Source organism: Xiphophorus couchianus, chromosome 11 (assembly GCF_001444195.1).
Source record: "Xiphophorus couchianus chromosome 11, X_couchianus-1.0, whole genome shotgun sequence".
In the NCBI taxonomy this organism is placed as follows: domain Eukaryota; kingdom Metazoa; phylum Chordata; class Actinopteri; order Cyprinodontiformes; family Poeciliidae; genus Xiphophorus; species Xiphophorus couchianus.
The window spans coordinates 5,961,103-5,988,253 of record NC_040238.1 but is presented as its reverse complement, the minus strand read 5'-3'; the positions used below and the strand labels follow the sequence as shown (position 1 = coordinate 5,988,253).

The window sequence follows — 27,151 nt, the reverse complement described above, 5'->3', positions numbered from 1 at the left end:
AGCCGCTAGGGAAGCTGACAGGAGCTAGCTGCTGGCTCTCAGGTTGGACCCAAACACTCGGAGCCTCATGAAGATCTTATCTGCTTTATGACTCGGTTGTTTGTGTACTTTGACTGTTGCTGTAAAGCTGCGCCGTGTCAAAGGTCAAACCTGGACTGTATTTTGCTGCTGAGATTTCAGAACAAGAGATTTTCTGGTTCCTGCTTTTTGTGATGATCGAGTTTTACGTCCATCAGCTGTTCACCAGTAACAGTACACTGCAAAAAATAGAATTTACCTGGAATTTTTCTCAACTTTCGAGAGTAAATGTTTTTATACAAAACTGACTTACCATTAACTTTACAGAAAGAAACAGGAGCTTGTTTTTAGTAAATAATTGCTAAATAATAATAAATAAATTCTTGTTCCACTGGCGGAGTATTCCCGTGACCTAGCAACCCTCCGTTACTTAGCAACCCCCTCTCCCGCCCCCGTTAACTAGCAACCCAGTTCTGGTTCTACTGACCTAATCTGCCAGTGGAACCAGAACATTTTTAAAATCAGTTTTAAGGAATTATTGAGCTAACAGCTGCAAAGCTTCTTGTTATTTAGTTTTATTTTATTTTAAGTGTAGAAACTCAACCAAAATACGTGGTAAGATTTTGTTTTTGCAGTGCAGATTCCGCCTCAAACTTCCTGTTTCCGTTTTCACTGTAAAAACAGACTTGGTGGCGTTTGGCTTCATCCACTCTCACTGAAGAAGAAACTTTTCACGTTTCTGCGTATTTTCTTGAGATTTGCTGACAGTTCAGCACAAACAATCTAAAAAATAATCTGTAGTCATCATTTGTTCTATCAAGTTTAAAATTTATTTCATAATTTGTTTCTGTCGTTTTTTATTGTAAAAAAAAAAGCATTTTGGACTTCCTTGTTGCTGAAATATTGTTTCACAAATAAACTAATAAATAAATGTGGGATCATAAAGGATATTTTTGTTTTGACTCTGAAAAACATGGTGGTGGTAGCATCATGCTGTGGGAAGCTTTTCACAGAAACCTGCAGCTGTAACTGCAGCACACATGGCTATTATATTGACTCAGGTGTTCATTAAGTGCACACCACACTTTTCAGGTTCTTATGTTTATGTATTTATTTTGGCCTGATGAGTAAAAGATTTTAGAAATCCAGAAACGTTTCCAGTTGTGATGCGTCAGACGGTAGAAAAGATTCATTTGATTTATCTGGACTAAAACAGGATTTCTGTCAGAATGAGATCCAGGCTCTTCATTACTCTGCTGCTTTAAGGGCTGTGGCATAGTTCAAGTAAAGTTTGGAGGAAGAGGAGGGTTAGAACCGTTTTAGATGGAAAAGAGAAACATTTTAGAAAGTAGAAAAAATATAAATTCCTGATTTTCAAAAAACATTCAAAACAATTTCGACGTGTAAAACTGAAAATTACTGAATTTCCAAAAATCAAAAATCTTTTTTTTGAAACGGAATATTTCAGAAAGTTGTAAATATTCAGCTTTTGAAACTCAGAAATGTTTTGGGTTTTTTCACAGATTAATCTGTAAATGTCTGAGTGTTTGGGGGGGTGGGGGGGGGGTACTCTTCCTCCCCCCTCTCTCCTCCTCTTCCTCTCCTCCCATTGTTGTTGTGATTCCGGCCAGCAGCCAGTCTTGTGTCAGGTCTGCAGCGCGGAGGTCGCAGTCGTCTCTCTCTGATTCTCAGACTGACCGGATCCGCGGTTCGGCTGCAGACTGAGCTCCGGCCCGGTTCCGGGAGCCGCTGATCCAGAGACGGGGCCTCCATGAGCGCTGCGTAAAGGCGCAGAGTCACCAGGAGCGAAACGGACTCGTTTCTCTCCAGCTGTCCTCGTATCGGTTTTGCCCGGTTTCGGTCTCCATGGATGGTTGAGCAGCCCGACACGCCGCGGACTTTGCCCCCGGGATCAGAGCTCCTTGCCCGGCCAGCAGCTCCGGAGCAGCCGCTGCTCCCGGTTCCTGGAGCGTTTTTTCTTTTTCCCCTTGTTTTGTCCAAACGCGTTCGGTTGGGTTTGATTTGGATTCACGGACTCGCTTCATGGAAGGAGATTCCCAATGAAGAGTTCACTGTTCCCCGGAGCGGATCGGGACTCGCAGTGATTTACCCCAACCCGCCTCTGCAGGGGCAAACCGGGAGCAGCGGTGGGTACAAACTGATTTCATTCATTCATTTTATACTGAAAGCTCATTTATCTTGCATATTTATTTCTATTAGCTCCTAAATCTGGGTTTTGGTTTTAGAGGAAATATCAAAAATGATATATTTTTTAGAAAGCTCCAGATATGTAATATTTATTAGCTAGTTTTTATTGTGAGGCTGAGAAAGAAACTAGTTTTTCTGCCTTAATTTACGCCAAACTGAGTCAGCTGACACTAAACCTTCACATGTTTGACAGAGAAGCGGAGTTTGAACTTTGTCACCGCAGCTTCAAACCTGAAACAGGAAAAACAAAAAACAGAAAATATGACTTTGTTTTGTTTTCCCGGCGATCTGTGATTCTAGAAACTGATTTAAACTGATCACCGGATGGATCCGACGATCCGCCGGACTGATCGAAGTTATTGATTGGCAGAAGCGCGCAGCTGTCACAGTAGCTCCGAGTCATTTCGTTCCCGGATGTTTCCAAACTTTATCCTTTTCGTAGCTGCCAGCAAACCGCTGCGTGTCCGTAAATAAAGCTCACCGCCGAATTACGGAGATAAACTTTGGATTTCGCTGCAAACTGTTAACGTGTCGCCATTGTTCTGGTTCAGTCGGAGATAATCCCGAATATGACCGAAATAAAATCCTTTTTAAGCGACTTCAATATGTTTTTGTTTATAAGAAGACGAGCACAAAATCATGTGAACGAAGCAGGAAACTGAGAAAACAAACCGGAGGAATTTAGTTATTACGTCGATTTTAATCATTTATAAACGAAGTTAAGAAAGTTTGACTGAACAGCAAAATAAATAAGTTCCAACAAACTTTTAAAATGAATTTAAATTGGTAGTAGTTTTGTGATTAAGAAAAAAACATGGCTGACATAGTAAAATGATATTTCCCTGTTCCAACAACTAGGGGGCGCTGCTCATTCAAAAGTTTAGCTTGCTAGCAAACTTGACTTTAGCGCATTGCTAAATTGGATTAAAACACTTTAAATCTATTAAAAAATGTTGGAATGTAAGCTGTTAAATAAGAAGCTCAGGTTGCTAGCATGTTTGAGTTTAGCTTTAGCAATACTAGCTGTCTTTATACAAATTTAAAACCTACTCTATAGCTGTTGCATATAACTCTTTCTGAAAAATAAAGCTAAGATTTGCCACTTATTGCAAACACTGGACGAAAGTTAACAAACTCAGCTTGCTAGCATGTTTGACTTTAGCATTAGCTCTGGTGCTAATCTAGTTAAAGTTGGATGCAAGCCTTTTGAAATCTATTCCAACATGGTGGAATGTGAACCACTTCTCTTACAACAACTACAATTTATCGTCCCTTAACCACGAATACCTCGGGGATAAGGAGATTAGTTTGCTAGCAAGTTTAACTTTAGCATTAGCGCTGGAGCTAAACAAGTTAAGACTGGAATAAAACACAAAACTTTCCCAATCATGAGTCATTTTTTTAGAAAGTTGATATTCATAATACAGTAGATAAATGTTATTTTACAAAGTAATAAATCAGAATAACAGTTAACTGGATTAGCATCTTCTGTTTTAATGTTTAAACAGGATTTATTATGATAATAAAGATGCTACTATTAGAGTCTCACCATTGTTAAATGATATAAAAACCTTGATACAACTTCAGGTAAATCCTGTTTTTAGTGTAAAAACTGGCACCCGGTGGGTACGGAATGGCCAGCAGCCTAGCATAGGAAGCGTTAGCTCTGGTATTTAAATGGAGGCTGACTGGTCGGGTTTATTAAGCGTGAATTATGTGGCAGAAACACGCCAGCGACGCTTCCCTCTGGTTTTAGACGTGGATAATAAAAAGAAAGCAGAATACAGTGGAAGTGTTTTTGGCTCTGGCTGCAGTTCAGCCGCCATCCGGAGGAATTAGCAGCAACAGGAGAGAGAGACGGGGGGGAAGTTTTCCAGGCCCTAATTGAGAAAGAATACGTTTCATTCAGCAAAGCTTGTTCTCCAAGCGGCATGTGTGTGCGCCGCTTGGGTCTGGCGCCTGAGCTCAGCTGGCGCAGCATGCCGCAGAAAAACAAAAAAACAGAAAAATCCCTGCATTGCTCCAGTTGCTCCCTGACAGCCCGCCGCCGGTCAGCATGTCAGGACGATTTCACATCGCCTCGCTGCACAGCTAACAGGCTAACAAGCTAACAGCCCCACAGCATGACACCTCCTACACCGTGCCCAGCCCGAGACACCAGAAGTTTCTCTAAATATGTAACAGACTCAGAACTCATCTGAACAACCTCAGCACAGGCCGGGCCAAGGCATAAGCAAACATGGCTGGTGCTGCTGCTGCTACAGGTGTTCCAGACGGCATATCGTCTCCGATCCTCATTTTTAACAAAAATTGAGCAGAAAAAAAAATTCAGGCAAAAAATATAAATCACTTTTTGCAAAAAATGACTTATTATTTTAGTAAGTTGACAATATTTTAGTATCTACCTGATACCAAGTAAGCATAGGGCCAGCATCGCTGATTCACATACTGATATTTATTTATGACATATCATCTAATTTCTGATCTTTAGGTGTTTTTGTGGTTATTTTTTATTATTTTCTTCAAATATTGGATGGAACTTAGAAACAGTTTATAAAAGTTTACAAAATACTTTAATATCATACTAGCATGATAAACAGAAACACCAGAAAAACCAAAAACTGTTTGTGTCGTCATAAAACGTTGGACACCAAATGACTAAATCAGAGAAATAAAACGTTTGACACTGAAAAAAAAAGAAAATTGAGTATTTTGGTTCAGTTCCTAGTCCGAATATCTTAGTCCACCTGAATTAAGACAAACTAACTTACAACAAACTTTGTATTTAGTCAATAATTCATTAATATTGAGAAAAAGGTCTAGTTCCACATGCAGATATTTTCACTAATGTCTTGGGGGAAAATGTCATGTTAGTTCATAAAATTATCTCCTGGTGGAACCAGAACTGGGTTGCTAGGAAACGGTCCGGGCTTGGCTGGGGTTGCTAGGTAACGGCACAGTGCCTGCTGGTTGTGAAATATGTGAGAGAATCTGTGTAGCACTCAGGCTTGACCAATTTACTTCAACTGAGCTCCTACTTCTGCTGTAAGTTAGTTCACTTCAAATAAGACAAAACTAACAAGTTTGAGCTGCAAACTAAACCAAAAATACGTGGTAAGATTTTGTGTTTTTGCAGTGCACTATTTATATTCTGATATTTATGTAATAAACAACAGTAATTTGCTTATTCATTGACATTAAAATCTGCTCAGGGCCACACAAGTGTCTCTATTTTGACTAATAGATTAAAATAAAACTAATAATTTAGTCAAAAAAATATTTAAAATTAACAAAGTTTCAGTCAGATTTGTGACTTTTATGGGAATTGTAAACAAAAGGATTTAAAGACATCGTCACATCTTAAAGGTGAAAACTGAGACGGCCAATCAATAGGATGACTCTATTGTGTTACTTTTATATTTATACTAGTTCTGCATTTTTCAGACTATAAGCCGCTACTTTTTTATAGCGCGGTGCGGCTTTTCTGTGGATTTTTCTTCGACCACCAGGGGGCTCTGTAGCAGGAAGTGAATCATTGGAAGTCAAAATTGGAAATCAAAGAAGAAAGCGCTGCTTTCATTTAGAACAAGCTCATGCTAGCAGCAGCACCACGGAGAAATGTTTACCCACAGGAAGACGTCGATATGATGCAGCTTTTCAGTTGAAGCCTGTAGATGCGGCTAATAGTGAGGCGCACTCTATGGTCCGGAAAAGACGGCATTTATGTTCTGAGTAAATAGTCCAGAGTGAGTCAGAAGACGTGGCCACTGCAGGTTTCCAGTGTTTTCCCAGTTTGTACCAGCGGAGCGCCTCCCACTGACAAACAGGCAGAACGTCACTCGGGCAAACACAACTGGTTTACTGGAGCTCAGTGATCACAGCACATCTCAAAATGGCCGCCCTCACATCATCCAGCAGTCCACCTGGTTAAGCCCCGCCTCCTCAATCTAAATCAGCCAATCAAAGCTAAACCCCGTCTTCTCAGATAAAATCGGCCAACATTTTACATATGCAGAATTTACAAGTCATTTTTATTCTTTTAATTACTTTGAACTTCAATCAAACTGCAGCTCTTATCTGAACTATAACAGAGCTGCGTTTGAGGCCGGCTGCGTCTCCAGCAGGGACCCAAGATGGCCGCCGCCAAAGGCCCACCACAAAGTCAAACATTTCATCAGAAAGACAGAAAGTTCAGCTACACTCCAGAACTAAAAAGAAGAAAGAAAAACTTAGTGAGACAGAAACAGCCTGAAGCTGGAGAGGCTGGACAATGTGAGACAGACAGGAAGACAGACAGGAGGACAGATAGATGGACAGACAGGAAGACAGACGGATGGACAGACAGGAGGACAGACAGGAAGACAGACAGATGGACAGACAGGAAGACAGATAGATGGACAGACAGGAAGACAGATAGATGGACAGACAGGAGGACAGATAGATGGACAGACAGGAAGACAGACGGACATCTGAACCGGCTCTCTTCAGGGATTTGTTTGTTTTTGACGTCTAGCTTTAAGGCGAACAGGACGGTTTGTGTCTCTCCTCAAAGCGTCTCTTTCAGAGGACAGACAGACTGACTGTCTGTCCTCTGGTTGGTTTATTCCTGCAGGATCCAGATTTAGAGACGTCCTGTGGCTCCCTCAGGTCCCGATGCGTGAGGCCCCTCGCAGGCTTCCTGCTTCTTCCCCGTGAAACTCAGGCGTTGCGTCGGGACGATGGAGCGCGGCCCCCTGCTGTGTGTCCTCCTGCTCTGCCTGGCGGACAGAGTGGCGGTCCGAAGCGTTCCCCAGAGCAGAACCAAAGGTGAGACCAGTCGATGCCCGAGCCGCTGCTCTGCTCTGCTTGATGCTGTTTGGATTTTATTTGGGGGTATCAGAGTAGAAACGCATGTGGAAACTGTCCGATCCGTCATATAAAAATATTAAAGTTCGTGGTTTCGTGGAGCCTCTGTCTCCGGTGTCTGCATCTCTGAAAGTCCTTGACATATCTTCACTTCATCAGAAAAAATGTCTGGGTTAGGGTTTGGGTTCTGTCTTAGTTCGACCGACCCATTCGCTCTGTTGTCGGAGGGTTGTTGCCGCCTGATCCGTGCGAGGCCCAGTATGGTGGCCCTGAGGTGCAAACCACTTCAGCAAATTGAAAGCACAATTACAAATGACCAAAGCGCTACAACATTAACGAAACGGAAGAGGTGTGTCCCAGTGGGAGACCCAAGAAGTCTCTGATTGGACTGCAGCTCGTTTTAATTTTGAAAGTTACTCTGGTGTGCTTCGTTTTAATGAGAAGCAAAGCAAGCAGGAATACGGTCAGGTCGCCATGTTTTGCCCAAACTGTGGAAAAGAGCAGGTTGAGCCGACACCAAACTTTTGTAGCAGTTGTGGGAAGAGGCTTTGGATCACCCAGAACATTCATGTTTTTAAAAAACTCGTTAAAGCCAGAATAACTTCCGGTTCAAAATTAAAACGAGCTGCAGTCCAATCAGAGACTTCTTGGGTCTCCCACTGGGACACACCTCTTCCGTTTCGTTAATGTTGGAGCGCTTTGGTCATTTGTAATTGTGCTTTCAATTTGCTGAAGTGGTTTGCACCTCAGGGCCACCATACTGGGCAAATGTTTGACTTCTCAAACTTAAGAAATTTCCAAGATTTTTTTCTAGATACTCTGAGATTAATCTTAACTTGTTACTGGAAATGTCCTGTTTTGTAACCTACAATGGCCCTGTTGTTTATTAAAACACAAATAAAAGCCCCTTTCTGAAATAAATGCACCTGAAATAAAGGCTGAATTATTATTTATAAAAATCTTTAGCAGAACTGTTTCCTGTCAGCTTTATTAACTCCTGAACTGTTAAATTAAAGACAGTTCACAGATTCCTTCGGTTTGTAAGGCAAGTCAGGAGCAGCGCTGAAGATTTTGACGTGTTTTGTAGTTTTCCGATGGTTGTGGTGCCGTTTCTGTGGGACATGAAGGTCTCATTGTGCCGGCTGAGTCTCTCCCTGCCAGGCCGGCTGATTGGGCGGCTTGTTTGTGTTGGTTCTCTCGTTGTTTGCCCCCTCGCCTCTGGGTGACAATTCACACCCCACCATAAGTTCAACTCCAGGGCAGCGTCCCTGTCTGGGGAAGTTCATTAACGTGGCTGAAGACTGTGTGGTTCAGATCTTAGCCTCACATTTCTAGATTTTCAGACAGATCTGATCGGATCCTGGACATCTGAGGAACATTCAACAGCTTGGGGTTTATCATCTGGACGTGTGCAGGGCTGAATTTGGTGGTTAATTCTCCACTTCTACCCCAGACTTTTCAAAGTCTGTAGAAACCCAGATGATTCTGGCTCCACTCTTCTCTTGTAATTTGAACAAATGTCGTGTTTTGAATTCTTACTAAACATGCATAAAAAACAATTTCTTTGAATGTGTTTCCCTTCATTTGACCAATCCTCCGTGTCTGATTTTCCACTTACAAGGTTGTAAGCGTGTTATTTGTTCCTGAAAGAATTACCTGCATGCACTCTGGGTGATTAGACAGAAAGGCAGCACTTCGCTCCCAGAAGGGAACAGATTGCCCTTTCACTTAGTGCTCGCAGGATGCAATCAGACAGAAAATTGCTCTGGAAAATTGCTCGTCCTGAGTGAGTGAGCAGCGGCAGAGGGCTCCGGCCAGGCAGCAGATACGCTTCAGGACAAGCGGCCTCCTGTAGCTGATAGTGACACCATAGTACCTGGGTTATCAGGGCACTCTATCACTGCTTCCTGGCAGCATTAAATGTCAGAGTTTTGTTAGCAACATGGCGCGCTTCTCTTCCTGGTAAAGGGAAATCTCCAGGTTGTCTTTGGTCACATTTTCTCTTGATATTGGTGAGGTGATCTGAAGGTGGTCTGTAGCTGCTAATTCAGACTGTTATGAACAGCCTGTCTTCAGAATCCCAACAAACTAATTAGAGCCAAAATGTCCTCTAAATTTACTTCTGCTGTCCATTACCACCTGTTTGTGTTCTCTAGATCTCCGTGCGTCCAGGCCTCTTATCATACCAGGGTATCCAGAAAATACCACAGTGGTGGTTGGTGGCCAGGCGAAACTCTTATGCAAAGTCCACAGGCCGGTATCTACCAAGGTGCAGTGGCTGAAAACAGATTCTAGCAGCTCAGGACAAACCGAAGCAGGACCGCCTGGCATCAAGGCCCTGACAGTGAGAACTCATCTACAGCAGAAGCTCTGCCATTTCATTTATAATGTTGGGCAAGAATAAAGTCCCTTCTCTAAACTATCATCTCCTCTGCAGACCCTGAAAAGTAATGGCTCCAAGGTCAGCACCCTCCATCTGCCCAATATCACTATGGAGGATGCAGGTGAATACATCTGCATGGCCGAGAGCGTCCATGGGGGGCGGATAGCTCAGGCCATGCAATCAGCATGGCTGGAAGTCCTGCCTGGTGAGGAACTCTTATAACTAAGAATGCATTCACTCCAGATCCATCCAGTCTGGTTTTACCAAACTCCAGCTCCAGAAAGTCCAGTTCATTATTGAGGTGTAAATGCTAATCAAACCAAAAACTGCTCCCTTGCGACCTCCTTGGAGAACCCAGATCGAGGTTTGGTCCTCCTAACCTCACTCTGTCTTCGGCTGAAGTGAACTCTTGTTTGGTTTGAATGTATGTGTGAACGCCAAGCGGACCAGAAACCGCTCCTAAAGCAGGAACTGAACTACAGCACAGGGCATTCTGGGTAAATCCAACCAAAGCTAATGTGCTAGTCTAGGACTAGCGGCAGAAAAGGCTTGTGGTCTTTAGCCAAAGATGCTAAAATCTGTCGCCTCCATCTTGTTTCCATCTGGTGAAGAAGGAAGTTGCTCTCAGGGTCTTCAGAGGTTTTTGTGTGGTTTCCTTCAGTGGTTCTTGGTGCAGCGCCCCCACAGGCCAGGAGGGGAACAGGTTGGTTTGGGTCAGAACCACAGCAGCTGGAGGTGGAGCAGATGATGGAGTTCTGGTTCCAATAGAACCGGGTCTGTCAGAAGGGGAGACATCCTAAATCTACGTCTGTGTTCATCTACTGTTGTTTTGATGAAATGTTGACCTTTTAAATCACAGTATCTCTTTTCTTAGGTGCCATCAAATCCAGAACTGTAGAAGTGACTGCTGCTGAAATCCGACCAGGTAACTTTTAATTTAATTTTGATGAACTGATTAAGGCCAAGCTGCAGCAAGAAGGTCTTTGGTTCGAATTTTGGGGTCTTCCTACGTGGAGTTTACATGTTCTGCCCTTGCATGTGTTGGTTCTCATTCCACAATTTCTGCACGTTGGTTAATAGGTGTCTGTAGATTATCCTTGGCATGCGAGTGTATGATTGTTTGTCTTTCACGTCTCTGTTGCCCTGAGAGTGACTGGGGCGATGGTTCATCTTGTAACCGGTTTGAGTCGTTGTGTCCTCGGGAAAAACACTTCATCCTGCTGGTGGTGGTCAGAAGTGACGCCGCTGCATGGTAGCCTCGCTTGCTACCATCAACGTGTGAATGGGTGAATGTGTGAATGTCTAATAAGACAGAAAGACGATATGAGATATCTACAGATTACATGACTGTAGTGTGAAGCGTTTTGGGGTCCTTTGGACTTGATAAAATGCTATGCAAGTACAAGCCATTTACCGCAGAGTCCTATCCAGAGTGTAATTAGCTTCTGACCCATTAGGTCAGGAAGATAGGCAAATATGAAATCCTGTGAGAATTAATAGGCTAAAAAATGACTGGCACAAACCCTTGAAAAATTCTGTTTCTTGTGTTGATTGAGCAAAGGTTCTCTCTCTGTTGACTCACTTTAACTTCACTGAACCTTCACCATCCCTCTCCATCCACTGTCACGTTGCAACATGTCCATTAGCTTCAGCCGGTCCTCTTGCTTGTTTCTCTTCTTGACCTCTTTTCTGGAGTGATAAAGGAAGGGAGGGAGATTGCTGTGTTAGCCGTATCGCTCTAAGCCACCCAGTAAGTTGCTGAAGAGGAGGAAGAGGGGGCGGTAAGGGAGGAGGGGTTGGATTGAGGAGGGTCGGGTCATTAAGGCCTCGGTTTCCATGGTAGTTCCATTGTACTTATGCATATGTGGGGACAGAAAATGCTGAGGAGGTGCAAGGTCATAGCTGAGGGAATGGCTTACAGATTGAGCCAAGAGACTGGCTAATGCTGTGTGGCAGTGGATTAAAACTATCAAAAGAAACAGAGTCCTGGACTGGCACTTCTAACACTTCTCTTGAATTTGACAGAGGTTCCTCAGGACCTTAGTGAGGACACCACTGAAAATCTTCTGCTGGAGCCGGGAAACATTTTGAAGCTGCGCTGCGATACGAACACCCGGCCAGGCATGGCGGTCAACTGGTACAAGGAAGGGGTCAGGCTGCTGCCCACACCCCGCACCCAGATGCGTGGTGCTGTTATGGAGATCACAGGTGTGACGTATGAGGATTCAGGATTGTATGCTTGTGTTCTTCGGGGAACTAAAAATCCTGTGAGGAACTTCACAATCACTGTGGCAGGTAAGATGAACAACAGTTGGTTCTTCATGACAGAAAATCAGATTTTTATCCGGTTAGTGAATTCTCATATCGTCTTTCTGTCTTGTTATTAGACATGCTAGGATCAGGCGACGATGATGAGGACAACGGCTTGGAGGATTCATCTGCTGAAACTGAAAAGGATCAAGTTTACTTCTCTAGAGGTGTGTAGTTGTTTTCACAATACTTGGGAAATCTAAAACAGAGTGTGACTTGGGTTACAGACTTTCCAGTCTTTGTTTTTGCCATCCAAGTTGGGAAAACAGGGACTTGAAGCCTGACTGGGCTTGCCCCTCAAAACCTGGGACTCAAAGTAGATTTGTCCCTCAAAAACATACAATTTAGTTTGTCCCTCAAAGACTTTAGATTTGAGTGGAACTTGGGGAAAAATAACTTGTAAGCATCAGCACTCTAACCACACATTTCATGTCACGGTGTTTCATCAAAAGCTTTAATTTATTGGTCTTTGTCTCTACAGGGCCCTATTGGACCCACACCCATCGTATGGAGAAGAAGCTGTATGCTGTTCCTGCAGGAAACACTGTGAAGTTTCGCTGCCCTGCTATGGGGAGTCCAATGCCAGCAATTCGCTGGCTCAAAAACGGACGTGAATTCAGAGGAGAGCACCGCATCGGTGGAATTAAGGTGAGGGTTTGTGGAAGTCTTTGGTCTTCTCATCTCCAATGCGTTTATAGTGTAAGAGATAGATTTAGTTTCTCTTATTCTTTTCACTGTTTATGATATTTGATTTCTTTTGTTTTGGCTAGCTAAGGCATCAGCACTGGAGCCTGGTGATGGAGAGCGTTGTGCCCTCCGACAGAGGGAACTACACCTGCGTGGTGGTGAACAGATATGGATCCATTACTCACAGCTATGTTCTTGATGTTTTGGGTAGGACATGGACAGTTGCTCTTCAAATTTACCACTAAACACAGACAGGGAACAAAGTGCTTAGTTATCTGGCTGATGGTACCCAAAGCTTTAGTCAGCACTTGTTAAAAGATTTAATTTGAGGGTTGAACAGAAGGTAGCTGGGGTGCCTGGGATTGACAATGACTGCCAGAACAAGGACGGTCAGGCGTCCAGTCCAGTTTTCTACCCGATTTGTGACAAGAAACTGAGGAGGACTGCAAATTATTTGTTCACTTGTTTTGCTGGATGTTGAGCACGGGGTCAGTTTCTATCCCTGCTGACAGGGACAAGAGGTGGAGACTAACGAGAAAACTAACGAGATCGGAAAGTGACCGCAGATCAAAGAGACCGCTGCCAGAGAGGCATGCTAATAGAACCAGTTTTGATCCTAAATTGACATTTCTTATTCTGTTCCCAACACACAAACACCCTCACACAAGACATTTTGCTTCCTTTACTCAGTCCTTTCTCCTGCTTTGTCTTCATGCAGAGCGCTCCCCCCACAGGCCCATCCTGCAAGCTGGTTTACCTGCCAACACCACAGCGGTGGTGGGCAACGATGTTCAGTTCCACTGCAAGGTTTACAGCGACGCTCAGCCTCACATTCAGTGGCTCAAACACGTCGAAAGGAACGGCAGCCGCTACGGTCCTGATGGGACTCCCTACGTTCAGGTCCTCAAGGTTTGCATCCACCGCTGAACGGACAGAGATCAGTCAAATATGATCAAACATAGACACAAGGTTTTGATGCTTACCTTCTGTAATTTATGTCTGGTAGACTGGCAGTCTGAACATGTCCGAGGTAGAGGTGCTCTACCTGGTTAAAGTTACCATGGAGGATGCAGGAGAATACACCTGCCTGGCTGGAAATTCAATCGGCTTTGCCTACCAGTCGGCCTGGCTCACCGTGCTTTCAGGTAAAAAAGGAACTAAATCGGTTTTCATTTCACTAAACAGCTCTGATTATGGTTGTATAAATGGTCATCATTTAATAATAGGGCATTGCACCAATATAAGCAAGAAGATGCATACTATCTTCACATTGTGGGTTGCTGCAGGCCCAGCCTCTTCTTCTCCTGTCTCTTTAAGGTAGAATAGTCCTGATTGGTCGGCATTGATAACAGAAACCAAAGAAATAACTGGAGATGCACCAATAACTGTTCTGTTGGCTGGTTCAGTTTTGTTTTCATAAAAATCTGACCTGTCAAAGCTGATGCTGGTCTTTCAACAGAGACATTAAATTGATTTTACATTTCCTTAACAAGCTATACTAAATCTTCTTAAGATGTTTTGCACGCCTCATGTCACCAGAAATGTAATAAAGATTGAAAAACTGTGACAGCAGTCTCTGTTAGTTTGCACATCAAGTCAAAGTTTTCTCAAAAATGTTTCCAAATGAGGCATCTGGCAGGACAGATAGAGGTTCAAAGGAAGGGAAAAACACTTCCTGGATCAACCACAAATATAGCTGCTGTAGAAAACACTGCTTTGTTTTTAGTCACATTTTTATTAAATAAAAGCATAACTAACAGAGTCTTATTTATTTAAATGTTACCAACATGCTTCTGGTGCTGAGAACTTGGCTGTAGTGTGGCTGTCCAGAACAAAATGAACAAGAGTCAGGTCAAAGGTCAAGTTCCCAAAGAGACTCTTTCTTTATCTGAATGTTGCCAGAGGAGTCCAAACAACCATCATGCAGATGTTTTATGGTCATAGTGATGTCTTGAGTAAAATCCATAAAACTCTCATCTGTAGAGCAGATTTTTGTCACTTTACACTTTAAGAACCAGAGAACAGGATCCCCCTCAGCAGCATTATTGCCTCCAGCTGTTTGAAATGTGTTTCTCAACCTAATTAATTCCTCCTGATGAAGTCTATCTATATTCTTGTTCCTGCAGAAGAAGAAGCAGCTGAGTCCATGGAGACCATGGAGACCAAGTACACGGACATCATCATCTACGCCTGTGGCTTCGTGGCTCTGATCATGGCCATCGTCATTGTGGTGTTGTGCCGGATGCAGGTTCACCCACGAAGGGAGCCTTTCGACGCACTTCCTGTCCAGAAGCTCTCCAAGTTCCCTCTGCGCAGACAGGTACAACACTTCGTAATCACAGTGAAGGAAGTCCGTCTTTACCAGTTTTACACCCCAACAGACCTGATCTGGACTTTTTATCTATACTGGTTCAGTCTATACCGTTACTTAAATAAATAAAGAACTTAATGCATAATTAGGCTTATTAATCTTATGAGCTCTGAAGGTTCATAAGATATCCAGGGTTTCCTCTGGAAAACCTGCTAAGCCCAGTGGTAGGTGGCGCTAGAGCAATCCACCGTGTTTCTGTGTTAAAAAATGTTTAATGCTACAAACATTTGGAGGTGACTGATCTGGAAATAATGTGTGAGGCCAACGGGCAGCTGCAGGGACGACACAGTCATCTAAACCTAGCTCAATCCGTCTTTACTGTTACTGGTGGATAAAAAACAATATATGAACTAAGCCAATGATGCTAAGCCTGGGGGGCCGCCAGGCTGATGATACACTGGGAGAAACGTGGATATACTTCAGCTTCGTCTATAGAAACAAATGTATGATCCAAAAGGAAGGTTGTTAAACTTTAATCTGTTTTTGTAAAGTATTCAGTGGAGTCCAACTCGTCTGGAAAGTCCAGTGCATCTCTGATGAGGGTGGCTCGACTCTCGTCCAGCTGTTCGCCAATGCTAGCTGGCGTTATGGAGTTTGAGCTGCCGTACGATCCAGACTGGGAGTTCCCAAGGGAGAAGTAAGTCTGCACTTCTTTTCTCACATAAAAACATTTGATATCCTGTAACAGTGAGGTGTCTTTGAAAGGTCGTGTCCTGAAATCCTAAAAGGTTTTGAGGGTATTGAGGTTTCATTTGGCTTTTGGGATCCAGACTCAGTAAAAGGTTTAGCTATCGAATCGTGTGGGGACCTAAAATAAAAAGCCTGCAGGATATTTTTGGCTCTCTCCAACCTGTAGTTTAAGAAACCAAAGGTTCAAATTATGGATTTGTACAATTCTCATTTCAACATACTTATTTTCTCTCTCTAGCTTGACACTGGGAAAACCTCTTGGAGAGGGCTGCTTTGGTCAGGTGGTCAGAGCCGAAGCTTTTGGCATCAACAAGGACTTCCTGGATCAGGCCACCACTGTAGCGGTCAAGATGCTCAAAGGTGAAAATAAAGAAATAAAAGTAATTGATGAGTTTTCTGCTTTCTGTGGGTCTAAACGACATGGCCTGTTCTTCAGATGACGCCACAGACAAGGACCTTGCAGACCTCATTTCAGAGATGGAGCTGATGAAAGTAATGGACAAGCACAAGAACATCATCAACCTGCTGGGGGTCTGCACACAGGATGGTGAGCTTCTAATAGTCTTCCTGTCTCCTAAAACCTAATTTATTGTCTCAACTTGAGTGATCCCAATCCCCGAGGCTGCAGTCACAACAAACGGCCCTTCATCCTGTTTTATTCCCCCTCCACAGGCCCCCTGTACGTGCTGGTGGAATACGCCTCCAAAGGCAGTTTGAGGGAGTACCTGCGGGCCAGGCGGCCTCCAGGCATGGATTACACCTTTGATGTGACTAAAGTGCCTGAGGAGCAGCTCACCTTCAAAGACCTGCTTTCCTGTGCCTACCAGGTGGCCCGAGGGATGGAGTACCTGGCCTCTAAAAGGGTGGGTTCACTTGAAAGAGTGGGAATGACATCCGAGTGCTTGTAATTCCCTCAACAAGCACTTTATGGATGCTAAACGTTGAGCTATCAATTTAAAGAAGCACTGCAGGATGATTACCTGGCTCCTGATTTATAGTTGCGTCTCTTATTTTGTTGCATCTTTATAGTTTTGGTAAATTTGTGAAGATAGCACAGCTAGCGTGTTGACTATTGTAGGAAGAACTCTCAGGTTTTCAGCTTAGGCCGTTTTCTTTTTCTTGAATAAGACGGTAAATCAGAAATTTAAGCTTGTTAAGTGGCTTGGAGGAGGAACTGTTTCCCTGCCAGCATATTGATTCACAAAAGGAGCTTTGTGACTGATTCCTCTCTTGTTTTTCTATTAGATCGACTGTTTAAACAGGTTTTAGCCAGTTTAATTTTTCTGTCACTATAATCAAAGCATTTACATTATTTTCCCTAAACTTCTTGTTCTGAACATCATTTATTGATACTAAGTGCTGAAGAGACGGTGCACAACTTGTGTGAGAGAGAGGTCTCTATTAAAAATGACTTTAGCATGTTAGCAAAGTTAGCATTAGCAACTGTAAACGTTATTCTGTGTGTGTTATCTGGAGTTTGTAGAGTTAGCCAACATCTCCAAATGCAGGACGATCCATGACAGAAAGAGGTTGGAAGATAGGAAGGATAATCCAGATAAACTTTGTGGTAATAAGCTTATTCTTCTTAAAATCTGCTGTCCTTCTGATAGCTGCCTAAAAACATGGCAGACATGACTGCAGCAAATAATTTCTTTTAAATGGCTTCCTGCACACATTCTGGCTGCTTCTGACATCACTCTCTAAAAACAAAAACACATTTTCTTTGTTGAGTAACAGGCTGCTGTGAGTGTAGCCTGTTAGCGCTTAGCTGTGCTAGCTACACCCTAGCTGCTGGTCAAGGCAGGTCGAGCTAAAATGGGTCTTTCTTTGGTCCCCTCTCAGTTTCTCAGTGCATCTCTAGTTTGTTGTAATTTATGAGTCACAGCTCTCCATGCAGTTCCAAGTTAAATTTCAAAATGGCTGCTGCACAAATAACACTGCAAAAACACAAAATGTTACCAAGTAATTTTAGCCCAGTTTATAGTGTCAGTGACTTAAGGAACTAAAACTAAGACAAAACTAACTTTTCAGCAAGATATCAGAGCTTAACTTAAGTCAATAATATTGATTAAAAATCAGATTATTTCACTTATAAGACTTAGACTTAGACTGACTTTATTGTCATTTTGCATGCACAGGGTGAATACAGGGTGTAAAAGGACATTTTCCCCATGCTATAAGTGAAATAATCTGCCAAAGATTTTTCATCATTATTAAAGAAATATTGACTTAAAAAAAGCTCAATTTTTTACTGAAAACTTTCTTCTAAGTCAGTTTTATCTTATTTCAAGTCAAATAAAATACTTGCACTAGAAACCAAAAAAAAAAAAATACTTGGTAAGATTTAGTGTTTTTATAGTGAGAATATAGTGAAATATAGTTCACTATATATAGTGAGAATATAGTGAAACTTACATGAATCAACAGTTTTTTGCACATTTGATGGTCTACGTAATCTGATTACACTGGTGGGGCTTACAGTGCTTCACAATCTGTCTAATGACATTTCTCCTTCATAGTTGAACCCATAAAAGTAAGAGAAGTAAATTGTTATGGTTTTTGATGCTAACTGTGTTTAGCATCACCAATGGATGTGAAGAGCTGATTGGTTTGCGGTTCCTTCATTAAACGGCGTTTTGACTCTGAATCCCGCCGGCAGGACCAGCTGTTGTCCTCCCTTTCTCTTTCTACTCTTTGCTCCCTTCACCCCATTTTTCAGTTTCTTTCATTTTCCCAGCATGCACTCTGTCTGTGAGTGCGTCTTATCAACACGTCTCTTTGTCTGTGCCAGCCGGTGTCTCGGAGCGGCATTCCTGAGCAGCGAGCTGCCGCAGCTTCGGTCCTGTTTACTCTCCATCTGCCTGTCCCTTCGGCTTGCAGGGCTTTGTCCTTCCTAACGTCGCCATAAATCCGTTAGCAAACAGGCGAGCGGAGCAGAGCCGTCGTCTGGCATCAAGTTTCTGGCTCTGCTGAATGCCAGAGTCTGAAACTAACCCAAAATTATGGGGAGACCCACAAACCCAGAGCGGTTCGTTCTGCAGCTCCCCACAAATCCCGCGACTATTTCCAATGAAAACCAAAATAAACTTAATGACATACGTTGAATGTGGGCAAACACTGCTTTCTTTTTTCCCCTCTTCCTGAAGGGTTGGTTTAAACTCCAGGATTTCTATATAAAGACAGTTTTATTTTTGTGGAATTCACTACAATGAGGCCCTGTGCGCTGATTTTAGACTACCAGTCTTTTCATTTGGGCAGAGAATGTGCAATTATGTTTTACCGTATGCCTTGAAATAACAACCTAGACTTACCCGAAAGCTTTCATGACTCTAAAAGCAGAAAGGAAAACATTTTTCTGCCCTCTTGTGAAGTTTATTCTGTGAAAATCAGAACAGAATCAAAATCGGTGATTACGCATCCTTCAATCAAGGCCTTAAAATGTCCTAAATTCGCAAAAATAAAGTAAGTTAGTCTTAAATATGTTAATCACAGGATTTGTTTTTTTGAGTTAGAACGATTAAATCTAATATGTTCTTTTCTCAGTAACGTCTGAGAAAAGTCTTCATAGCATTCTGAAAAGCTACCGCTAACTAGCTGCTAATATAACCTTGCTAGCTAGCTGGCTAGCTTTTTTGCATGTATCATGGGTAAATGCAAATTTATCGCCGGTTGGCTGGACACAGTTCATACATTTCCGTGGAAATTTAAATTTTATTCAGAATGGTCTTTAAAAGTTTTAAATTTGAGCTGGTGAAACCGGCAGAAACCGTGTTACTACAGACGAGCAGCTAAAGGAGCAGAACCGAGAGACTGGCCATGAAGTCAAGTCTGTTTTCTGTCTGTTTCTGCAGTGCATCCACAGGGACTTGGCAGCCAGGAACGTCCTGGTGACGGAAGACAATGTGATGAAGATCGCAGACTTCGGCCTGGCCAGAGGCGTCCACCAGATTGACTACTACAAGAAAACCACCAATGTGAGTTGACTCTTGTAAAAGACAGGTGGACTTGGTAAAGTTCTTCAGGTTGGCTGAAAGGTGGTGAAAGTTGTTAGTTTCCTGCTTATTTTGATGTGGATTCAAAGATGCAAGAAAGAGGGAAAAAATGGTAAGGAAAAAACGTACTTAAATAAATTGGCTTCATTTTCACGACACAAAAAGCAATACAAAGGAAGGGACATAGTTGGGATCCAAAGAAGGGAAGGCAGGAAACAAGCAAAGACTGGATGTAGTGATGAAGGAAGGAAACGAGAGAAATAAGGAAGGAGACAGGAGGAAGAGGAGAGAGGAGATAAAGGACATAAGGAAGGGAAGACAGAAAGAGGTTTATGATGCAGGAGAGGAAAATATTTAGGCAATGAGAAAGGAAAGTAAATCAGTCATCTTAATTCTCCAAAGCGATGCTGGCTGGTGAAACACTGACTCGGTGGCTAACGTGTCTCTGCAGGGCCGGCTGCCGGTGAAATGGATGGCACCAGAAGCTTTGTTTGACAGAGTCTACACCCACCAAAGCGACGTGTGAGTTCATCTTGTCCTCTTCCAGAACCGCTGGGTTCTGATGGAACCGGAGCTAACGCGGTGGTCTGACCATCTCTCTCTCAGATGGTCGTTCGGCGTCCTGATGTGGGAGATTTTCACGCTGGGTGGTTCGCCGTACCCCGGCATCCCGGTGGAGGAGCTCTTTAAGCTGCTGAAGGAGGGTCACCGCATGGACAAGCCGTCCAACTGCACACATGAACTGTAAGTCAGAAAGTCTTCCGTCCTAACGCAACAGGTTTCGGGTTTTGTCCAGAAACTCCGGTCCGGTTGGTTTGGTGTGAATGCTAATTGACCTCTGACCTCTGGTCCTCCAGACCTTGGTCTGGGTTCGGTTGAAGTGAATTCTGGTTCGGTTTGAATGTGAACACCAAGCGGACCAGAGACCGCTCCAAAAGCAGGAAGTGGACTACAGCGTAGGGCATTCTGGGTAAATCCAACCAAAGCTAACGTGCTAGCCTAGCGCTAGCAGCAGAAAAGGCTTGTGGTCTTTAGCTAAAGATGCTAAAATCTGACGCCTCCATCTTGTTTCCATCTGGTGAAGAAGGAAGTTGCTCTCAGTGTCTTCAGAGGTTTTTGTGTGGTTTCCTTCAGTGGTTCTTGGTGCAGCGCCCCCACAGGCCAGGAGGGGAACAGGTTGGTTTGGGTCAGAACCACAGCAGCTGGAGGTGGAACAGATGTTCTGGTTCCAGTAGAACCGGGTCTACAAGATATTTGCCGACAGTTTATTTATTTTAGTCTTGAATGCAAAATGTTTATAGTTTTTTAACTGTTTTGGGTTCATTTCTGCTTTGTGTTCTCTTAATAAAATGGCTTTTTTGAGTTTTGATACTCCAGTTATTGATGAATCGATTGCTAAATTAGTTGACAATAACTTCAATAATTAATTAATCCGATTAACCGTTTCACTCCTAGTAATGTTGTGATGAAATGTTCCTTTCCCTGCAGCTACACGCTGATGCGTGAATGCTGGCACGCTGTTCCCACCCAGAGGCCGACGTTCAAGCAGCTGGTGGAGGAGCTGGACAAAGCGCTGCTCTCCATCTCTGACGAGGTGAGACCCGCTACAACCTTTAACTGAGCCGATCCAAAACTCGTCAAGTTATTGAGTGGTTTAAAACACTTATGGGACTCATTTTACACATGTGTGATGGGGTGAAGCCATTCAAAGTCGATGTCTCTGAGAACTGAAAAACACAAAAGCAGCAGAAAAACTCTGCAAATTAAAAATGTTGTGATATGCATTTAAGGTTTTATCAAAATATTTGGTAGGACTATTGTGACAACAATAAAATTGATAATAAAACTATTTATTACAGAAATTGCTGCAACCACAGGAAATAAAACCAAAAGGAAAGATCCCACAAATCAGACCACTAGGGGGAGTCTGGAGCATCTGATGCTATCAATGTAAATATCCTGACGTTAAACGATACTGTAAAAAACTGTGTGTCATATGACACATCTTTACTGTCTTCTTCCGTCTTCCCCCTGACTTTAAATCATCATATCCTGTCTTTACCATAAATAAATAGAATTTGTTGGTTGATTCCCCCTAGTGGTCTGGAGGACTTTTGTATTTCATAATTGGTGCATTTCCTGTGTTTGCAGCATTTAGTTTGAGATTTCAAGATTTTCATTTTGTTGCGTTTGCTTCTAGTTTCTGTTAGCAGTTTTTCTGTTGAGTTTATTTCTTTTTTAAGTTGTGTTTTGGATTTTGCATCATTTATGTGTTTGTGGTTTTCACTCATATTATTAGTTCCTGATTTCTAGCCTGACCAGTGTTCCTCTGACCCCCTCAGTACTTGGACCTGTCCACGCCGTTCGAGCAGTACTCGCCGTCCTGTGAGGACACTTCCAGCTCCTGCTCCTCTGACAACGACTCCGTTTTTACGCACGACACGCTGTCCACCGACCCCTGCCTCCTGGCCTACCAGGACGTCCGCTCTCGGATCGACCCCAAAACGGCTCTCCGATAGACTCTGCTTCCTGCTGGCGCCTCACCGACGGTCGAAGCTGCGTTTCCCAACTTAAAGGTTTAATTCTTATTGGACTTTTCATGGGAGCCCTTGGATAGAAGCAGGTATTTATATCCACACGGGGCACTGAGGCCAGCTGAGGAAAACGCATGTAGCGTTCAGGAGAACAAGCTGAACTCTGCCGGCTTGAAACCGGCTGCTGACGGTGAAACAAGGCGGCGCTGCAGGAAAGACGCTGGAACTCAAACCCATTCTGTGCTTTTTCTCGCCTCTGGAGAGGCGACGGACACAGACCTGCTTCACCAACCCAAAAACCAGGGCTGCAAACCTGAAGACGTTTTAAAGAAAAATTATTATTTTGCTATGATAAAAAGTTAAGAAATTGATTGTTGATATAAATTGCTCTACATAATAATATTTTACGTTTATATTGCTTATTTAAAAAAGAAGAAGTCTTAAATCTCAGGATCTCTCACTCTAAGAAGTTGCTGTAATGGCAGCAAAGTGCCTGAACTGATGATTTCCTGTGAATATATTAGAATAATAAAATATTTTATGTACATATCAGTGACAGAAAACAGCTAACTTCCACAAATTATTCTGAATGAGAGAAAAATGATGTTATTGTTGGGAAAAGGAGAGAAAATGTTGACCTCAAAGTGCCAAACGTATCCGAAGTTATTCAGAGGTTGAGAAAGAAAAAAAGCTGGAGACGATTTGAGAGTTTTACTTGAGAACTCTTGAAATTAAATCTTTTAATTTTTATTTTACCTGCAGCTCAGAGAAAATGGAAGCATAAAAACAGTTGAGGTTTTGAGTCTTTTTGAATTTGAGATTCAGTTTAAGCAGTTACTATCTTACCTGTAGTAAATAACACTAGGAAACTTCATTTAGCTTTAATCCAGATTAGCTCACCTGAGGCTAAAGCTAACGGCTGATATGAGAAGGACAGAGACAGAAGTAGACTGGAGTGAGTCAAAACAACTCATTTTGTGAAGATAATGTCTCATATTTAAGGAAAAAACAGGATGATTTAAGTAGAGAATGTAGGTTGGAGGCGGTGCGCCATGACTGATTTTCCCCCGTGAAACAGTGAAACCCATAAATACCAATAGATACTCATTCCTTCAGTTTGCATTTTTAATTTTGTTTAAGGCAACAACTTTCTGCTCCAAGAAGACAGAAAATTAAAACAAAATAATGGGAAAAGTCCACATACATCTGGAGTTTCTGCGTATACACAGACAGTGCTCACAAATTTTAGCAGCACTGGAATTCCGTACACCTCTGTTAGTACAAGCACTGGCAACAGTCAGTTGAAATCAATCAAGTTTTCCACTTTTCTGATTGTCTGACTGATAAAAGCATAAATTGTTGTGAAAAGCTGAAACATTACTGTGATTCCAGTGGACTGTATTTTATACATTTTCCCTCAGTTAAAGTTTTGCACTAGACAATTACTCTGACAGGAAATGCTTCATTCTCAGTCTGTGTTTCACACAGGAAGACCAATGGTGGCGGACACGCCTCCAACGCAAATAATGATAAGCTTCTTTCCTGCAAATGTGGACAATTTAAAGATATTTATTTGTTTTGAGATATCAGGTGTCTCCATATGAAGCTGTTTAATTTACTTACATTTGTGCATGTTTCACAAAGGACAGTTATTGCTGGTGCACCACCTCCATGCTTCATTTTCTGTTAATACTTATCAGTTTCTTTGTAAACAAAGGTCCACTGTCACGATAACGGCTTGTTCACTGCAAAAACACTAAATCTTACCAAGTAGTTTTGGTCCAGTGTCTAGTTCAAATATCATCGTTCACTTAAAATAAGTCAAAACTAACTTACAAGTAACTTCTCAGCAAGATATAGGCGCTCGTTTCAAATAAATAATTCCTTAATATTGATTAAAAAGTTGTGGTTTTTTACTGGTAAAACGAACTGTTATACATGAAATAATCTGCCAGTGGAAACAGAATTGGTTCGTTTCGTTTTATTTTAAGTGTACTGAGACATTTGGACAAAACATACTTTGTGTGATTTAGTGTTTTTGCAGTGTTGTTTTGAGACGTTAAAATCTGCTTTGGTCTTGGTTATTGTCCGACATCAGAAACGTCTCAGCTTTTTACAGGAGCTCACCTCAGAAATCTAAATGAAATGACTTCTGACGAATCCCCAGAGCCACAAACTATTTCTGCTAATTTATCCATTTGAACAGAGATGTGAACTTTCTGTGTTGTTTGTGTTCTTGAGATTTATGTCAAGAACACATTGCAAAAAGAAAAACTTCTTACCAAGTATTTCTGGTGTAGTTTCTAGTTCACTCAAAATAAAATAAAACTAACTTACAGGTAACTCTTCAGGAAGAAATAGGAGTTCGTTTTAGGTCGATAATTAACAGTGCACTGCACTGTTACCTGGCAACCCCAGCTCAGCCCAGTCCGTTACCTAGCAACCCAGTTCTAGTTCCACTGGCAGATTACCTCACTTATGACAAGACATGTTATAAGAGAAGCATAAATAATGGGCCAGTGGAACTAGAATTTATTGACTAGAGACCAGCTACTCCATGTTGCTAAAATGTTACTTGTACGTTAGTTAGTTCATATTTTAAGTGAAGTGAGATATCTGTTCTAAACTAGACCAAATACTTGGTCAGATTTGGTGTTTTTGCAGTGAAGGAGGACAAACAGTTAACGGATCTGGCCCAAGCCCACTGTCATGGCTGATGGGGGGCCGTGTGATTGATTTCAAATAGAGGAGTTGGGGGGCGCTCCATTGTGTGACTGTAACCCTTCACCCGGCCCAATCTGGCAGCGAGGGACGGCCGGGTCCACAGCCGGGCCGGACAATGGGGGCTTTACCGGCTTAATGGGTGTGACTAGAGACTGGAGTTGCTCTTTGGGTAGCTGGAGCTGCTGTGTAAATGAAGAGGCTCTTATTATGCTAATGTCTCCTTCAAACGTCCCATAAGCCTCCTGTCTCTTTAAATTACAAACCTTCATTCGAAGCAGCTGTAGACATTTCTCCTGTTTGAAAAACAAACAGCAGAAAATAAAAATGAAAACTTTTATCCTCCCTCTTTCCACCATTTTGTGTTTGTTAGGATTCAGTTATTTCTGGTATATTGTGTTTTTTATAGAAATTTCTCTTATATTGGCATTTTAAATTCACCTGCATTTTTACATTCCTGTAAGCTCTTAAGTACCAACTTTGTCCTTAAGCAGAGAATTATTTTAGAAAAAGCTAATTTATTTGTCTATTGTTTTGTTTTTATATGAAATAAAGTATAATTTAAAATAAAGCTGCTCTATCTTTCTCAGTTTGTCTGGTTTGACTATAAATCTATCAATAACTGCTTGTTATTGTTTGATCATCGCTGTCAAAACACCGTTTCCATGGTGGCAAAATGGCGGAGGCTGAATTACCAGAATCACTTTTTTTGCCATTGCCAGTAAATATGTTCACAGGGTTGGAAATTGCTGTAAAAATAAAAATATATCATATGTATACATGTGCAAAGCAGCAGACGGATAAAGTTTCTGTGTTATGCTGAACTGTTAGAAAGTAAAGTTTATTAATAGATCGTTTTTCACAGATATCAAATCACAAAGCACTGTGCAATAAAAATCAACCTTAAACTAGGCAAAAACATAAAACAGACATAAAAGTCTGGGAAAATAAAAGTGTTTTCTGTTTTTTAACCTCCAACTTTCTGAACTATTACAGGTTAATATCAATAAAACAAACATATAGTTTCACTGGCAGATTATTTCACTGATAACAGGAAAATGTCTTGTTATGAGTCAAACAATACTAAGGAATTATTGACTGAAAAGAAGTCCCATATCTTTGTGAAACATTACTTGGAAGTTAAGATTTGTCTTATTTAAAATATTTGCACTAAAAATTAATTCATTATTAGTTGGTAAGATTTTGTGTTTTTACAGTTAAATGTAGTGAAGTGAAAGTCATATGTTTCCAAAAAACAAACTTCAGTATTACTCAAATAAATATATTCAGTTACTGTCCACTAATGGTAAACAAGCCTGTTTCTGTAACTAGTAGAAAACTTTTACTTTCTATGTCATTTGTTCAGACTAATATTTAGTCAATATTGGTCCCAATCCTTAGTTTGTAACTGTTTACCTGCTTTTAGTGAAAAAAAGAGAATTACAACAAACCAAACGAATAAATCAGCAAAACTAAAGCAAACGACAATATAAGGAAAGGAGAGGAAGATGAAAGAGACACAGGAATGAAGAGGTTAAAGGTCAAGAGGGCAGCAGTGATGAGACGGAGCGAGTCGCTGAGTGTGTGTGGGCTATGAAGTTTGCACGCGTGTTTCCGTCTCCTTTCGTGAGCCAAACTCTCCATGAACCTCCAGGACCAACTCCGTCCGGCTCAGACTCAATCAGGACGTTTGAAACGTGGTTCGAAATTACAAAAACATGCATTTATGGTAGATCATCTAAACCTGAGACTAACTGGTTTAAATAAAGACAGCTTTAACTTTGGTCTCTAGGCTCATTAATATCAGACATTTATCACAAAGAAACTAGTTTCAAATTATTTTCCTCCATCTATGAAAACTGCAAAAGATAATAGAGTTAAACTGCAAAAACACACAATCTACCAAGTTAGTCTGTAATTCCTCAAAATTGGTAAAAAATTCTAATTTCACTGGGAAATTATTTCACAACCAATGAGAACTGCACTGTTACCCGGAAACCCCGGCCTGTTACCCGGCAACCCCGGCCCGTTACCTGGCAACCGCTAGTAACCCAGTTCTAGTCCCACTGGCAGATTTCACTTATAATAAGACTTTTTTCTAATGTTATAAGTAAAATAATCCATCAGTAGGAATCATTGACGTAAAATAGACTCCTACATCTTGCTGAAAACTAACTTCCTAGTTAGTTTTCCTTTTGCAGTGTTCTGATTTCTTCTGCTTTTTCTTAAGATGGTATTTTCACTTGATTGTGATTGGTTCTTTTCATACAAGAAATACACTGACTGAATGAAAACGATCCGTCATTCACTGGTGGTTTTGCGCTTTAAAGTTACTTGTGTGTTGATGTCATGATTTTGCGTACAAAAGGCACATGAAACTTCACACCTTTTT

The 27,151-nt window shown here is 41.9% G+C and overlaps 1 protein-coding gene across 2 annotated transcripts; it reads left to right on the top strand.

Annotated features, from left to right (window-relative positions):
- Positions 1–1,642: 1,642 nt before the first annotated feature.
- Positions 1,643–25,104, top strand: fgfr4 (fibroblast growth factor receptor 4). Of its 2 annotated transcripts, XM_028031436.1 has the most exons (21): positions 1,643–2,165; positions 6,839–7,032; positions 9,228–9,415; positions 9,509–9,659; positions 10,329–10,379; positions 11,480–11,749; positions 11,842–11,931; positions 12,246–12,412; positions 12,535–12,658; positions 13,170–13,360; positions 13,458–13,596; positions 14,578–14,771; positions 15,314–15,459; positions 15,751–15,872; positions 15,949–16,059; positions 16,185–16,375; positions 19,364–19,486; positions 19,956–20,026; positions 20,111–20,248; positions 20,993–21,098; positions 21,847–25,104. In XM_028031436.1, the coding sequence occupies exons 2-21, from the start codon at positions 6,945–6,947 to the stop codon at positions 22,021–22,023; spliced, it is 2,838 nt and encodes a 945-aa protein (XP_027887237.1). In that variant the 5' UTR covers positions 1,643–2,165; positions 6,839–6,944; the 3' UTR covers positions 22,024–25,104. The 2 variants fall into 2 exon arrangements, with proteins under 2 accessions (XP_027887237.1, XP_027887238.1); XM_028031437.1 differs by lacking the exons at positions 9,228–9,415; positions 9,509–9,659 and having other exon boundaries at positions 21,847–22,023.
- The last annotated feature ends 2,047 nt before the right edge of the window (positions 25,105–27,151 follow it).